The 16,129-nt window shown below is 58.2% G+C and overlaps 6 protein-coding genes across 6 annotated transcripts; 1 reads left to right on the top strand and 5 right to left on the bottom strand.

The window, feature by feature from the left end:
- Window positions 1–376: 376 nt before the first annotated feature.
- On the bottom strand, window positions 377–2,375 carry BKCO1_2000273 (major facilitator superfamily transporter protein; the record flags this gene model as incomplete). The annotated part of the gene is made up of 4 exons (XM_020272478.1): window positions 377–1,685; window positions 1,751–1,875; window positions 1,943–2,170; window positions 2,223–2,375. The coding sequence occupies 4 exons, from the start codon at window positions 2,373–2,375 to the stop codon at window positions 377–379; spliced, it is 1,815 nt and encodes a 604-aa protein (XP_020134983.1).
- A 948-nt stretch (window positions 2,376–3,323) lies between these two features.
- Window positions 3,324–4,544, bottom strand: BKCO1_2000272 (uncharacterized protein; the record flags this gene model as incomplete). Its single annotated transcript, XM_020272477.1, has 1 exon — window positions 3,324–4,544. One exon carries the CDS (start codon window positions 4,542–4,544, stop codon window positions 3,324–3,326), a length of 1,221 nt encoding a protein of 406 aa, XP_020134982.1.
- A 414-nt stretch (window positions 4,545–4,958) lies between these two features.
- Window positions 4,959–7,520, bottom strand: BKCO1_2000271 (uncharacterized protein; the record flags this gene model as incomplete). Its single annotated transcript, XM_020272476.1, has 1 exon — window positions 4,959–7,520. The coding sequence occupies one exon, from the start codon at window positions 7,518–7,520 to the stop codon at window positions 4,959–4,961; it is 2,562 nt and encodes an 853-aa protein (XP_020134985.1).
- Window positions 7,521–9,050: 1,530 nt separating this feature from the next.
- On the bottom strand, window positions 9,051–10,064 carry BKCO1_2000270 (hmg-i hmg-y dna-binding conserved site protein; the record flags this gene model as incomplete). Its single annotated transcript, XM_020272475.1, has 2 exons — window positions 9,051–9,787; window positions 10,031–10,064. 2 exons carry the CDS (start codon window positions 10,062–10,064, stop codon window positions 9,051–9,053), a joined length of 771 nt encoding a protein of 256 aa, XP_020134984.1.
- Window positions 10,065–10,673: 609 nt separating this feature from the next.
- BKCO1_2000269 (glycerol kinase) lies at window positions 10,674–12,637 on the bottom strand (the record flags this gene model as incomplete). Its single annotated transcript, XM_020272473.1, has 4 exons — window positions 10,674–11,085; window positions 11,146–11,353; window positions 11,457–12,445; window positions 12,498–12,637. The coding sequence occupies 4 exons, from the start codon at window positions 12,635–12,637 to the stop codon at window positions 10,674–10,676; spliced, it is 1,749 nt and encodes a 582-aa protein (XP_020134889.1).
- A 1,459-nt stretch (window positions 12,638–14,096) lies between these two features.
- Window positions 14,097–15,393, top strand: BKCO1_2000268 (aquaglyceroporin like other eukaryote; the record flags this gene model as incomplete). Its single annotated transcript, XM_020272472.1, has 4 exons — window positions 14,097–14,482; window positions 14,544–14,972; window positions 15,041–15,155; window positions 15,229–15,393. The coding sequence occupies 4 exons, from the start codon at window positions 14,097–14,099 to the stop codon at window positions 15,391–15,393; spliced, it is 1,095 nt and encodes a 364-aa protein (XP_020134831.1).
- Between the last annotated feature and the right edge of the window lie 736 nt (window positions 15,394–16,129).

Below are 16,129 nucleotides of genomic sequence, written 5' to 3'. Positions count from 1 at the left end.
GCGCGCTAGTCCCGATGTGGAAGGAGAGGGCATATAGATGCATTTCCAGCACAGTCGCGACTGCCGCATCCACCACAACGGAAACGAAAACAAGAAAGGCAAAAAGGCATCGGCTGAGACTCGAACTCAGGTTCTTTCCATACATCACATCAGGCGTTACCCTGGAACCCATTGGGCCATGTGGACTTGGAACGTGCTACCACTGCACCAACGATGCTGACAGTGACGGCCGCTTCCACCAATCATATAGCAACACGGCTCTTCTGGCATCCACTCTGCAGCCGCAGCGCAGCGGTCGCTTGAGGCAGCCCGAAGGCAGGCACGGCCGGATATCTGCCTCGACTGCCCCGGTATAAGCATCCGCCATACCATCCACCTAAGCTCTTCCCTCCTCCTCCTCCACCCTCTCAACACGCTCCACACTGCCGCCGCCATGCACGCCAACAGTCTTCTTCCCCGCCACAACATCTCTCTCCATCTGCACCTCGATATGCGAGTTGAGCAACGGACTCGGATCCTCAACCCACAACGCGCACACGGTCGCCACCACGCCAAACGGAATGCTCGCATAAAACACCATCCGAAACGCCTTTGCATACGTCTCCTTGAACGCCACCGCCGTCGCCTCCTTCACCGCCTCACTCACGCCGCCCGGCACCGCCTGCAGCGCCCCCGGCACACCGACGGCGTTCTCAATCACCGCCGGGATCAACGCGCCCACGTTGGCCCCATCGAAGCCCGCCCGGACGGCCGCCCGCGCAATGTTCCCCGCCAACTCCGCGTTCGTCACGGAGCGCAGGATGCTGCTGAAGACGGCGTTCCCAATGGAGCCGCCGGCGCTCCTGAAGGTGCCGATGAGGCCGCTGGCGACGCCCAGCTCGTGCTGGGGCACGAACAAGCCGGCCGTGACGTACGCGATGGTCGTCAGCCAGGTGAAGCAGCCCTGGCCGAAGAACTGCAGCGCCATCCACGCGGCCCGGTTGCGGGGGATGACGGCCGCGTAGCACGCCGTGAAGGCCGTCTGCACCACGAGCGCGACGACAATCTGCGCGCGCACGCGCCGGATGCGGTGCAGCAGCGACGGCAGCAGCCAGCCGCCGACGACGCCGCCGAGCCCGTTGGGGATGGCGACGACGCCGATCTGCGTGGGGTCGCTGGTGTAGGCGTACAGCGTCGCCTGCGGGAGCAGCGCCGCCATGGCGTACCAGATGAAGCCCGACACGAAGACGATGAGGAGGTGGACGGTGAAGCGGCGGAGCAGGGCGAAGAGGGAGCGCGGGAAGAGCGCGTTGCGGCCGGCGACGGTGAAGCCGTAGGCGAAGCAGCCCGCGGTGAGGCAGGCGCCGACGGCGATGGTGGACGCGACGAGGGCTTTGGAGTAGGACGGCTTGCCCAGGTAGGTGAGGCCGACGAGGCAGGTGGTGAGGCCGGCGGTGAAGAGGACGAGGCCGATCCAGTCGAGCTCTTTGAACTCGTCCCACCGCGACTTGTCGTAGTCGCGCCGCGGCCGCGAGGGCGGGAAGTAGAAGACGGCGATGCCGACGGTGCAGAGAGACGAGTAGATGATGGCGATGTAGTAGCACCAGCGCCATGTGGCTTCCTCGGCGAGCTTGTTGGCGATGATGACGCCGAACGCGGCCCAGGGGACGTTGATGCAGAACTCTGTCCACCCGAGTCCGATGCCACTGTCCGTTGCGGGTCAGTGTCCGTTTGGGAGCTCATGGGCGAGAGAGAGTCTTCCAAAACATACCGGTACTTATTGGGAAGAAGCTCGGAGATGCCGGGGTAGGCCACAAACGCGACGCCAGCTCCAAAACCAATGATAGTTGATGCTGCCGCTACCGTAGTGGTTTTCTGCGCCGTCGCTCCAACAATCTGGACACAATGAGTATGGTCAACTATCGGAGACCTTTGATACAGATTGCGGAAGGGGGCCACTTACTGCACCGACTAGAGTGATGATTTGGCCAGACAGCGTGACCCAGCGACGGCCGAAAATATCGCTCCAGCCTCCGGCGATGGAGAAGGACACGGCGGATGCGACGCTCCAGCCGCCTGCAATCCAGACAATGTTCTCCGTGTCGTTCAGATCCTGTCCGATGGGATTGAGAATACTGTTGACAAGCACGTAGCCGCAGGCCACGGGAGCAACGAAGGACATGCCCAAGAACTGTGGTGATCAATCATCTGTCTTCGGCAGCGGAGCGTAGCGTATGACTTACGAAGACTGCGATCACGGCTGAGATGGATACCTTCTCCTCTTCATCGCTCATGCTACCCTGAATCACATTGCTGGGCGTTGTGACGACAGCGTCGAGTGACTTGGCGGGATCGCTCTTCTCGGGCTCATGCCGGACGGCATCTGGGGCCGCCATGCTGTGTTGTTAGGTAGGGAGATGATTGAGGAAGATCTACTTTCGAGAGCGTGGTGCCCGGTCCGTACTTGTATGCGGGCGTGCCCATCGGCGAGTATATCTGCGTAGCGGAGGAGGTTCAGAGTTCAGGGCGGCAAACATGCAACATGACGCGTGCCACGAGCCGACACCTCAAGCGAGACAGGGGAGTAGCCGGGATGACCAAACGCGAATCATTGCCATTGAGAGCAGTTCAACAGCAGGGTTTGTCGTTGTTGATGCCGGTGCGGACGGGACAGCCGCCTCTTCTCCACCTTGAGCGGGTCCTTTAGCCTGTCAGCCGTGCCGAGAGTCTGGGGTTATCCGGCGCACCCCGCAATCCCCCCCATCAACTCCGGCCAAAGTCACTGACTAGATATTGGTCCATCATATTTCTTCCCGGTTCCGGTGTTGTGGTGGTGGCTGGAACGTCATCCGCAGTTGTTTAATCTTCTTGAAACCTATGGGATGGGATGCATGGGAGGGGAACGCTGAAACGGCTGGGCAGCCGATCATGCTCCAGGTCTTCGGCACTTGCAGGTTCCTGTCATGCCGGCAGTTGCAATGTTTACCAAGTCCTGCATTGCGCCCTAGTGAGATGATTCCTCTAACCGATAGTACTCAAACCGCACCCCTCCGATTGGCTTTCCGGTTTGCGGGGAGGGAATGCGGAGGCACATAAAATGAAACCAAAAAAAGAACTCACCAGTAGATCCCCCGGATTGCGAGACCACCGTCACCTGCAAGCCAGCGGCGGTCAAAAATAGACACAAGTGCAAACATTTCGATGGGAGCCTTGCACTGATCGTCAGGGCTCTACACCACTGTGGTCGCAGAAGACCTTGTTCTTCCCAAACCTGTCCTACCAGAAATAAAGCACCCTCCTTTGCATAACCAAGTGATATTCATAAGTCAATGTCCGTATCAACTCTACGGCATTGCAATGCTAAGCAGTGCAGTGACTAGTTGGCCAAAGAGCTCAGTCAACACGCAGTATACCCTAGCCATCGGCATCCAGATCTGCACACCGACCTTCCAAAGGGGACTTTGCCTTGCGCCATCACCAGCATCATGACTACCAGAAGCCAACGCTTGACCATTTTCCACCACACCTGCCGTCTCTCCTGATTCATCGCCCGCTGCTTCTTGCGATGCCTCATCAAGCCACAGCTCCTCAATAAGCTTGTCTGCGCCGGATATGCCAAATGGGATTGAGACCGACTTCCTCCGGAGCTTCCTCCGGAATTTCTTAGGCATCTTCTTTATCATTCCCCTCTGCTGCTGCTGCTGCTGCTGCATCTCCTGCTGCCTCCTCATCCTACTCTTATACTTCCACTCCCTGGACTTCTTGCCCCGATCAGGGAACGCAGCCGGATCGTGCTCGAACGACTCAGAGTCAGGTTCGACGCCGAGCTCTCTGCCGAGGGGCTTCATTGTGGGTGCGTTTTCCTCAGGCACGTTTTGGCCCGTCAAAGGTTGCACGACGCTCGGAAGACTCGAAGGGGGCTGCACAGTGTGATGCACAACAGTCCATTCGTTTGTAGGCGCAGCTTTGTCGTCAGGTGGGTTAGGTGGGTTAGGTGGATGCCGGACGTGGTTGTAGCGGATTGCTTTGGCGTAGTTAGGAGATTCGTCGGCACCACCGCGAAGATGAGGCCGAAGCGTCGAAGGCGGGATCACAGCTTCTCCTTGAATGTGAGTTGTCGGTACTGTGTTGCTGGGTGGGGTATGGTCAAGGTCTACGGGTGGAGAGTAGTCTTGTGGAGGCTCATTTGGCCATACGTGATCGAGCCACCAATGAATCCCAGGATATGTATTATACTGGTGTTGGCCAGGGTAATATGCCATCTGACTACTGGCTTGAAATAAGGGGTAGGTTGGAGCCGTCGTGGTCGCCGCCGCTGAGGAAAGGTCTGGGAGGTCCCGCCAATCCAATGCATAGCCCATGTATGCGCTGGCGGCATTTCCAGCTAGCATGGGCCTGAAAGGGGGACGTCCTGACTCCAAGTGATTTCGAAAAAGCTGCTTGTGTGAAGAGGATGCATTTCCAGCCAGCATGGGCCTGAAAGGGTGACGTCCTGACTCCAAGTAATTGCGAAAAAGCTGCTTGTGTGAAGAGGATGCATTCGAGCCGTTGCGCTCGGAAGACATAGCGATTGCGATATGATGCCCCACTGGAAATACGAGCGTAACCAAACGACCGAAGCTGCTCACGGATGCACCCTATATCTGAAGTCAGTCACTGTCCTGCAAGAGGCTCCAGGCTGAACTACAATTACCCGATGCCAAGGAGATGTCTTTTGTGTTCGACTCCGGAAAGAGTGACGAGGAGCTAAATTGGCGAGAATAAGATGATACTGAGCGATGGGGATAGTATTCCACTTCGGAGAGTGATCGAGTTGAGATGGCGTAGACAGCGAGAGAGGGACATGTCATGCTAGGCTCCTTCCACTCCCGTGGCTGCCTTCCCTTGAACACCCGGCAAGCGCTGGCTGCTGACGCAAAACTCCAAGCATGGAAGTTGACCCCGTGCTCCTTGTGATTTCATCTGATCGTTCTTCCCTCTCAATAAACTTCCCAAGACGACACGCCCGTCACCCTGCCCTTCCGCCAATCCACACCATGTTTATACTCGGCTGCGATTGGCTCTTCGTCAATGCCGCAATGATCCTCACCATCCCTGCCTCTGAACCACCCCAGCGCATACGTTCCCTTCTTCTCCTCCAAATACCGCGTCATGGCCTTGCTATCAAGCCTCTGTGTATCCACAAACTTCACCAGCATGTTGCTCTGATGAATAAACGCAAGCACAGACGCAATGCTACCGGGCTGGCGGGGAAGAAAGTAATGTCTCCGCTTCGCATACACAATGCTCGCAACGACGCATAGGTAAACGAGGATACCGAGGGCCAAAGCAAATGACACCCAGAAGGACTTGAACGTTTCATCTGTGTTGTAGCGACTGTCGTTGTCCTCATCATGCGGGATATTGTCGTGCCCTTCGCCCGAGATGAACTTCTTGCCATCGACCGAAAATGACGACATGCACACGGTCAAAACCTCAGTCATGACTGCGCCAATACCGACGGCGGAGACGAGGTAGTGGCGATTGAAGAAGGCTTGGACGGGGAGGTAGCCAGGCATGGTGCCAGTGTAGTCGAGAGTGAGAGTGCGTGGTGGCGCGTTGCGGCGTGAGAGGATATAGAAAGGTTCGACGATGCGGACATCCATTTCGAGAGTGCCCCAGAGAAGCTTGATGATGGTGCCGATGGCGGTGAGCAAAAAGGGAATCTTCTCGGTGACGATGTTGGCCTCTGGCTGAAACAAGAAGACTGGCAGAAGGACCATGACGACAATGATGCCGCAGATGTAAGGGATGCCACCTTTGAGCGTCAGCATGAGCGGATGTGGGTTTTCGAACTTCTCCGTCACTTCTTCGGTCCGCGTGTTGCGAATGTATTCTCCTTGCCAGAGCGAACTCTTATGGAGAAGGTAGCGGCGGTGCGCAAGTTGCTTGTGGATGACGTGCGTTGGCACGATGTCTAGTCCCTGGAAGTCTTGCAAAATATGGCTTTGTGTTGCCATGGCCGCGATGCCAGCGATGCCCTTGGGGTCACTGAGCAGACCACTCTTTCTCTGGAGCTTGAACATAAGAAGCATGCCGCAAAACGCCACAGCGAACAAAGACGCCGACATTATCCTTGACCAGACGGGCACGATCCGGATGAATTTCTCGTCGACTTCGCTCCTGTCGTCCTTTTCCGGATACATCTTCACGGATGCAGACTGCAGGACCGGAACAAGGCTGCCGGAAATGAGGGTTGCCAGAGACGAAAACAAGACCGCCCATTGTCGGTGCCGTGCTGCCCTCAAAGGAATCAGGTAAGACAGGAAAGTCAGGTAGTCCATGTTCAAGCTGGCGGATGCACTAGCGCCTCCAGGACGAGAGAGCTGATAATAGGGTTCAAGCCGTTTGACTTCAAAGTCAGAGATCTGCCAAAGGATACCGTAGGACAGGAGGATGATTGTCGGTGCGTATTTCCAGGTAAAGTAGGCTGTCAGTGAAATCTCCTGCGGACTATGGAATTTGAGAAGTCCGTCTGTTTGCCCTTTTCGAATTGAAACTTGGCAGAGTAGTTCCTGCACGACTCCAAGACCCATTGCAATAACAATGAGCATTGTGATCCACCACCAGCGCATCGACATTGGCCTCCAGGAAGGCATGTCGGGATCCGGAGGGAAGTAGTAGCTCGTCTCTGACCGGCCCTTTGGTGCAGTGGCAACTCTCTCGATGATGCTGCGACGCTCGTAGTCGGCTCCGTCATAACTGCTGAGGTCAACGGCAGGTGTTTCCACGGCCAGGATCTCGCCGAACTTCTCCGCCGCCCTTTGTGCTTCTTTGCGTTGTTCCTTTGCGGATGTCTTCCCTCTCTTAATCGTTGCTTGGCGGACCGGCTCAGAAGCGTCTAGAACTCCATGCATGCCGCTCCCCAGCTTGGTAGGCTTGCGGTCGATATTTTGCTTCTGACTCGCGCCGCCCAAACCTGTGTAAGCGCCTCTCATCTCTTGGTCCGACTTCCCAGACACTTCCCCCACCGATACTTTTCGAAGCGGAATCGGGCCTTCGAACGCACTGATGTCGAAAGCGATGCCATCGTCATCGCGTTCCTCTTCAACGTCCATTAGCCTGGCTTTGCCCAGATCTATGCTCCCACCTTCATCGTCGTCTTCCAATCTGCCGTACCTCGATCGCCGCGATCCTCTGAAAGCCTTCAGCGAACCAAGCTTACTGAACAAGCTGGGCTGACGTGACGGCACAGGGCTGCTCTGGGTGAAAGAAGCTGGCGCGGAATCATAGGCGGTGGACGCCGGGAATGCGGGCGGTGATGGCACGTCAGACACGGCGAAGGAAGCCTTGTCGGGCGAGGATATGGATGAGGCATAGGAGTATCGCTGACGAGAATCGCGGCGCGTCGATACCAAAGAAGGACGCTGAGGGTACTCGCTAGTTGGCGAGACTAGGTGGGGAGAAGGTGTCTCGCGGTGAATAGAATTGCGGTCCGAGAACGGGTTGTATCCTTCCGTCGCAGGAGAACCCGCGCGCAGCGAGGCGGGAACGTCATCCATTGGCGACGGTTGATGAGCGAGTGGGTGTGACGGTGTGACGGTGTGACGGTGTGAGAGGCTTCAGCAAAGAGCCGTCTTCTTTCGGGGACTGACGATTCGACGGATCTCTCACGAGACAGGCCTCATGGCGAGGTGGGAGGGGCCGTGGAAGGGAGAGAGGTTGCGGGGGTGGGGAGCAAGCAAACAGCGGATCCGACCCGACAGCGACACAGCAGGTCTACTAAGTAAGGCATCCTTCCCGGGGTATGTACATAGTGGGCGGATGCGGCGCAGGTCCCCTCCAATCTGATGCGAGGCCGAGAATCCGCCCCCAACAATGGCTGCCCCAAGCTCTTGTGATCAGCGCTCCAGAGTCGTAGCGAAAGAGAGGCCAAGATGGAGGCCACGAAGGCTGCAATCGGACGCTGCGGCCGACCTGGCACGTTGGCACAGCGAGGGCGCTGAGTCCGGCATGTGCGGGCAGCTGATTGCAACCTGGACGGGCCAGGCAGCATGGCGAGTGCGAGAGACGCGTTTTCCCGAAGCGGTTGCCCCGGCGCAAGCCACCGGCCAAAGATAGCCAGCTGGGCTTCTCAGCCTTGCCCGACGCCTCTGCACGCTGTCATGTCCAGTCTCCAAGCGGCATCGCTCGAGCTACCGGCGCTCGAACCCCGAAGCAGCAGTGGAGACCCGGTGAGGCTGCCACAGCAGCGACGGACGAAGGGATTGAGGTGGTTGGCGATGGTTGGCGATGGTTGCACGACGGAGGCCCCGAGGACCGGGTCACCACTCGCTTGCTGCCTGTTTGCTGCAGTCCCTCCTTAGCCGAAGAAATCTCTTCCCTTCGCACACAAACCCCAGATTCCAACACCATACCTACCCGAGCCCCCATCGCGGTCATCATGATGTGCGCAGGGATGCCCGCCCAAGCCCGCCCAAGCCCGCATGTCGCACTGAAGTCTCCTGCATCCGTGCAGTGAGCACTCCCGCTGCCTGGTTTCAGGGCAATGCTTATACCTAGCTGGCTCCATCTCGCGCCACCGTGTCCAGTCTTCCAACTCCACCTTCATCTTCGCCGGTAAGCCGCCGCTCTCCCCCGTTGTGCGTGCGATACCATGATGATCCTTTTGTTCATTCAAAGTTTCAAGACGGAACGGAGGGAACTTTTCGTACTTCTTCCCCGTGAATGAGCCCTTTGCGCTGACCTCTGCACCCTTCGACGCATTCCGTTATCAAAGACCCTGGTACAGAGGGTGTGCTGACAACTGAGACCAAGAGCAAGCCAAGAGCAAGATGATGGCTTGCGCGACTCGACCGGTTCTCGCAGAGACAACCATGACATGCCGCTCACATTGATACGCGTACAGACTCGATATGTAGTAATACGACACCGTCTCACATTCCATGCATTAAGCTTTCCAATTGCAATGAACCACCCGGCGCCGCGTTTTGACATGCCCAGCTTTTCTGTTTCCAATCGCGAGCTCGTTCGCAGTGGCCATGGGCTCTCGACCGAACACATGGCAGTATATAATCATGCCGGCAACCCGCCTACGACGACTTGTTCCTGCCGCTGCGCCGGGGCTCGCCCGTCTCCGTGGCAGCCTTCTTGGGCTCCTTCTTGGGCTTGGCCTTCGCTGCCGACTTCTTCTCGCCGTTCTCCGCCTTCTTGGGTCTGCCGCGACCCTTCTTACCGTTGGCCTCAGCATCCGTCTTCTGCTGCTTGGCGGCCGGCTCGCCGTCCTGCTTGTCCTCGGCCTTCTCCTCAGACTTCTTCTCGCTCTTCTTCTTTCCCTCACCGTTGGTCTGCCTGGCCTTCCGCTTGTCGCCCGTCTGCGCCTCGTCGCTCTCCTTCTTCTCTGAAGTCTTCTCTTCTTCCTTGTCGTCGGCCTTCTCGGCAGCTTCCTTCTTTTCCTCTTCCTTCGTTTCCTCGTCGGCCTTCTTCTCACCATTGGTGGCTTCCTCCTTGCTGTCCTTGTCCTCGTCCTTCTTGCCCGTCTCGTTCTTGTCATCTTTCTCCTCGTTCTCCTTGTCGTCGTCCTTCTTTCCCGCCTCCTCCTTCTCCTCCTCCTTCTTGTCCTCGGAGCCATTAGCCTTGGACTCGACGTCGAGCTCGGAGGCTCTCTTCACGACATCGTTGCCGGGGCGCTCGATGTGCACGGCGGGGTTTTCGGGGTCGGCGTTCTTCTTGATGGTGTTGCCCTTGTTGGACTCGATGGCGATCTCGCCTTCCTTGGCGACCTCGGCGACGGTACCGCCGGGCGCACCACCGCCCCACTTCCACGACACTGCAAGGGCAAAGAAAAGCACGGGTCAGCGAGGGGATTCGCACAGGCATCGGACAGGGAGGTGGACGGATGGACGACTTGTGTTGTCTGGCTGACATGCGGCGGCGCGCATGCTACGTCATCGCACGGGCCGGGGAAAGGGCTGGAGCCGGGGTAGACGCGTGCAGACGCGAGGGTGGGCGCATCAAGGGTGCGTCGGCGCGCTTCAGGCGGCGGCGGATTGGACGCGATTGGAGGACGTACCTTCGTCGCCCTTCTGGATTTCCTGCTCGGCCATGACGATGACGGGGATTGATGCGCGCTCGGAGCTGAGGGAGCTAAGCTGCTAGCGCTGCGACACGTGAACAGGCGCGGAGGGACGGCAAATGAGAGTGAGGGTGGTCGCAGGGCGGATGCGACGATGGGTGCGGGATGATTGATGCGCGCGCAGGTGTGGCGGATGGGAAAGGAGAGCAGAGAGGAGGGACAATGGGGTGATGTTGGAGCTGGCTGAACGGGACGGAGGTCTGGGGGACTTGAAGAAGCTTGGGCGATCGAAGACGGCCAACCACAGGCTGGCGCAGCGCATGGCCAGAGCCGGAAGGCGTTGGCGTCATGCTCCAAGCAGCCGAGTGCACGTGACGCGGCTGGCCACTGCATCGACGCCGGGGAAAACCAAATCCTCGTCCCAACCCCCCTCCTGTGCCCGCCGCGTCGCCGCCCCGTTTGGTGCGAGCTGGGGCTTGTCGCGGCGCAGCATGCTGCTGCGAGTGGCCGCCGGCAGCGTGCTGCGCTGGGTCAAGTGTTTCAGTGGTGGAGCTAACGAATCATCTCAGAACAGGCTCGAATCATGGACGCCTGTCCACCGCTGACCCGAGCGGCGACGGCTTATGCCCAATGCGGTAGTCTACAGCTGGCTGCGCCGCGTGCTGCGCAGTCTCTTGAGGCTCTGCAGAATCTCAATCTTGCGCAGCTCCATCTGCAAGTCCTCCGCGTCCATGCCGTCCAGATCCAGGTTGCCGTCGCTCACTGCCGAGTCGACGCGCTGCCGGAACTTCGGCGCCTCCAGCCTGCCACTGCCCGGCGGCGGCGGCGGCACCTCGCCCTTGGCCTTGCCCGACACGTCGACCCAGCCTCTGCATTTCTCGACCGCCTTCGTCCAGGCCGCGAACTTCGCATTCCGATCGGCCGCCGAGGTTGACGGCTCGAACACGGTACCGCCGGCCCGATTGACGTCGCGCAGTTCGGCGAAGCTGCGCCAGACGCCTGTCGCCAGGCCAGCTGCAATCGCCGCCCCGAGTGCCGTGGTCTCGCGCATCCTGCGAGGCATGAGCTGTCAATGACGCGCGCCTTCCAATACGGCCATCGGACATACGTACTTTGGCCGGTATACCGGAATGCCGATGGTGTCGGCTTGGGTTTGCATGCAAAGATCCGAGTTTGACATGCCCCCGTCAACAGCCAACTCGGCAAGAGCATGGCCGCTGTCGAGCTGCATGGCGTCAAGGATGGCCTTTGTTTGGTAGCAGGTTGCTTCCAGTGTAGCGCGAGCGATGTGGCCCTTCTTCGTGTTGAGCGTAATGCCAACTGTAGGTTTGTTATTCGTCAGTCAACCTTTTTTTTTCTCTCGTCTTGAATCATGCTCTCCCCGTCTACAGCCGGTGAAACCATTGAAGAGTTGGAAACTTACACATTGTGCCCTTCGCGTCATCGATCCAGTACGGCGCAAAAAGACCGCTGAAGGCCGTGACGAAGACGACCCCTCCATTGTCCTCCACCGAAGTCGCGAGATCATTGATCTCCGGAGCTTCGTTGAAGAGGTTGAGGTTGTTCTGGAGGAACTTGATCCCGGATCCTGCCACTGCGATGCTGCCCTCCAAGGCGTAGACGGGCTTACCGTCGAAGACGTACGCGACCGTGGCCAGAAGTCCATGCTTGGAGATCACAGGCTTGTCGCCCACGTTGTACAATAGGAAGCAGCCTGTTCCATAAGTGTTCTTGGCGAGGCCTGGCGAGAATCCCTTCTGGCCGACCAGTGCAGCCGACTGGTCTCCCAGACAGCCTGCAATGACGAGGCCCTTCAAGGCCCCGGACGCCAAGTGGCCATATGCCTTGGCATCGATGCTGTCGACAATCTTTGGCAGGTGCACCTTGGCCCTGTTCAGCTGGAAGAAGTCCAGCAACGCATCATCATAACGCAGGGTTGAGATGTTCATGAACATGGTCCGCGACGCATTAGTGGCATCGGTCACGAAAACATTACTGGCAGGCCCTCCGTTCAGCTGGTACACCAGCCAGGTATCCACAGTACCGAACGTCAACTTCCCCTCGTCGTATGCAGCCTTGACGTCGGGAACATTGTCCAGCATCCACAACAGCTTTGCCGAACTGGGGTACGTGGACAGTGGCAGTCCACAGATTTGCTGAAGCTTGTCTGACCCAGGCCGTGCCTTGAGCTCACGGGCTAGCGCCTGGGCGCGCGTGTCGGTCCAGACGATAGCATTGTAGAGCGGTTTGCCCGTCTCCCGATCCCACACCACAGTCGTCTCGCGCTGGTTCGTAATGCCGACCGCTCTGATCTGCGAGCGGTTATAGCCTTGGGACTCGAAGGCCTTGACGGCTTCTTCAATGCAGAATTCGACGCTGGAGACAATCTCCAGAGGGTCGTGCTCGTGCCAGCTGGGGGCAATCAGTGTTCGCTTCAAGAGAAGGATCCGGGGCGCTGGCATACCCAGAGTTCGGGAAGTACTGTGTGAACTCCACCTGGTGCGAAGCAACCAGCTCCCCGGAAGGATTGAATATCAGGAAGCGGGAGCTAGTTGTCCCCTGGTCGATGGCACCAACAAACGTCTCTTCGTGGTTGCTGTTCATTTTCAGGTCGGCAGAGAAGGGACTGAAAGAGCAGTGGTACAGCAGAGAGCATCTTGGGCCAGCAGCAGGGCGAAGAGTATTAGAGGCGCGTTGCAAGCCACAGCAGGGCACAGAGGACTCTGCAGTCAGCCAGCTGCGTCGGACGAACATGCCCGAATCGCGCGTGTTCGCCCAGGATTGATTGGTCAAGGATCAGGCAGGATCAACGGTTCCCCGCAAAGCTTGGCGCCACACCCTATCCGAATCAGCTTCCTCTCCCAGAGGCATGCCTTTCGTCACACGGCTCAGCGCGGCATTAATCCACGGCTGGGAATAAACCCGGACGTACCTCAAGTACTGTAAGCTCGAACATGATCTTCTCCGCACCCATCCGCCCGGAAGAACGCCATTGTACGACCACCGCGTGGCTTCTGACTGTTCTGGGATGCATCGCCGTTGCCATCAGCTCCACCTCCGGCCTTCCACGTTTCCTCGAACGCGCTCGCTGTGTCCATTACCTCGGCATGACGGTCGAGCTTCCTTGCACTACGCGGCGGCTGAACCCCAACCCTCCCACAACAAAGAAGACGTTCCAGGCCATCGCTTCACACAGCCCCACTACCCAGTCTGGGGTACAGATTCTGCGGCTGCTCAAAAATCGCCCTCATGCTATTCGCCGCAGAGAGCTGGAAAGAGGGATTGCGCAGTCCAACTTCTCAAATCGAACACCTGCAGGTCTGGGTCCTGTCAGCCTAGTCTACGGAACGAAAGGGCGCCTTTTGAGTGGTGAGCGCAAGTGATACGGATCAAAGGGTTGGAGAAGCACAGCCGAAGGGCTGCCACACCTGCACACCCAACTCTCCGGGGAAACCATCTCCATCACGCCACTCAGCGATGCCGTTGGCGTGTGTCGTATTCATCCACCTTCCCCAGGAAGCTAACGCCGTGCAATGGGAGGCGGCGTGGGAGGGGAGTAAGTAGCACAATCCAATCACTTCGCCTTGATGCCGCGAACGCATTCATCTCACGCCCTCATCTTACCCCTCACCGCATATTGTCCTCCCCATGGCACAGGTTACATCAACCGCCACCCAAGCTTCACGGCATCCGTTCCCGGATGTTGGCATCGTCACTATTGGCGCCGCGATGTCCAGGAGGCCACTTTGGCAAATGACCGTGTCTTTTGAGAACAAACTACCGGTTCGTTGGCGGTTGGTCTTGGTGTCACCACCAGTGCCGGTCTCTGGCATCACCGAAGTGCAAGGGCAGGACTGGTGTAGTATTACTGATGGTGCGGGGGAGAGGAGTTTGCACGAATCTCTTTGGTAGACCGCGGACGCTGTGTGATGGCTTTATAAAGCCCAGACGCTGTCCGCTGTAGATGGACGGTGGTTATTGAATCCAAAGACGTCTCTTGTCCAGGTCATTTCTCGTCCGCTTTTGTATCTTTGACTCCCCCCCCTTGTCTTATTGGATCGCGATGGCGCGGCACCATGCTGGGACCCCTCTCCATGTTAGGGAGGACTCTGGTTTTGGTGCGATTCATATTGAGGATATAGCCGCGCCGGCTACCAGGACTCAAAAATACCAACCTTCCAGGGGACAGGAGCCGCCGCCAAGGACCGATAGCGAATATGGCGTTGACCACAAGATCGCTATTGAGACCGGGAGTGACTCGGACGTTATCGTGGAACAGGATGCCCGGCCCACGCTCCTCTGGAGCCGGATCAGGCGCATCCACAAGGAAGCCTTCTCAGAGTTCCTCGGCACCTTTGTTCTGATTCTCTTCGGCGACGGCGTTGTAGCCCAGGTGGTCCTCTCTGAGGCCGAGAAGGGGGACTACCAGTCCATCTCTTGGGGCTGGGGGTGAGTGACCGTCTCTCATGCTCCGGTCGCGCCGAAGTGACGTCTCTGACCCGTCGTCCAGACTCGGCGTGATGCTCGGCGTATATTGCTCAGGCTACTCGGGCGGGCACATCAACCCGGCCGTGACCTTCGCCAACTGCGTCTTCCGCAAGTTCCCGTGGCGCAAGTTCCCCGTCTACACGGCGGCGCAGGTGCTCGGGGCCATGTGCGCGTCGGCCGTGGTGTACGGCAACTACAACTCGGCCATCGACAACTTCGAGGGCTACGGGGTGCGCACGGTGCCGGGCTACTCCAACACGTCCAGCGCCGGCATCTTCTGCACCTACCCGGCCGAGTTCATGACCCGCACCGGCATGTTCTTCTCCGAGTTCGTCGCGTCCACCGTCCTGATGCTGGTCATCTTCGCGCTCAAGGACGACGACAACATCGGCGCCGGCCCGCTGACGCCCCTGGCCCTGTTCTTCTTGATATTCGGCATCGGTGCTTGCTTGTAAGCCGCTTACCTACCACATGCGCATACGCCTGCGAGTTGCTGACCGTGAGGTGCGTGGTCGTTAGTGGTTGGGAAACCGGCTACGCCATCAACCTCGCTCGTGACTTCGGTCCGCGCCTGATGTCGTACATGCTCGGCTACGGGCCCAACGTGTGGAGAGCAGGGAACTATTATTTCTGGGTACGTCACAGATCGCTTCCTTCCATCACGTGTTTGAGCGGTGCCTGCTGACAAGTGGGTGCGGCGCATGCAGATCCCGATGGTCGCTCCCTTCTTTGGCACCACCTTCGGCGGCTTCCTTTACGACCTCCTCCTTAACGATGGCGACAGCCCCGTCAATACGCCTTGGATCGGCTTGAAGCGCCTCGTGCCTGGAACGGCTGCGCGGAGTCGCCGGGGTAGCGAGAACCCGGTGTAAACAGCCAGCAGGCAGAGGAACAATACATTGGAGATGTTTGTCTGGGGTTACAGTTGCTTCTGCGGACCATCTCAGGTGTGAGATGTGCGCTACTTGGAATGCTGCCCCGCAGAGCCGATCTCATTTTTGATGAGGTCGTGCAAGTGTGCGAGAAGTGTATCCACGTCCTTTGGCCGCCATGTGCGGATGCCAGTGTAGTCTTGTAGGTTGAATGTTGACTTGAGTCCTCAAGAGGAGAATGGCATGGATGAAGCAGGATTTGGCTGAGCCAGATCAGGTCTAGAGCCCAGACTTGGCGAGTTGTGTGCATGATCGTTGGATTGGCACGACGCTGATGCTGACGAAGCGAAACAATTTGACCAGTCAAAGCTTTCTACTGTCAGTCTGGTATCTTTTGAGCCCCAATGCGGAGAAGCTGCCTCCCCCACCCTGGTGATCCCAGGGCTGAAGTCTTGTGCGACCGAGATAGGGGATACAACCCCGTCCGTGATTGCGCAAAAGGTTCAATGCGCATTGAGGCCTCCAGCAGACGAATCAATGCGGCAACAGCTCCACCTTCGCGATGCTGATACCGCTTGGCATGGAGTCTCCAGACCCGACGATGGCGCGTCTTTTGCGTTGTTCAGCAGCAACGCCCATGAATTTCAAGTGCTGGAGCTACTTCTTCTGGTCAGCCTCGGCAACGGTGAAGGTCTTATGACAGACGCTGACTCGCACGGCGACCCCTGCCCGCGAT

Source organism: Diplodia corticola, assembly GCF_001883845.1.
Source record: "Diplodia corticola strain CBS 112549 chromosome Unknown scaffold2, whole genome shotgun sequence".
Taxonomy (NCBI): domain Eukaryota; kingdom Fungi; phylum Ascomycota; class Dothideomycetes; order Botryosphaeriales; family Botryosphaeriaceae; genus Diplodia; species Diplodia corticola.
This window is presented reverse-complemented; position numbering and strand designations above follow the sequence as displayed.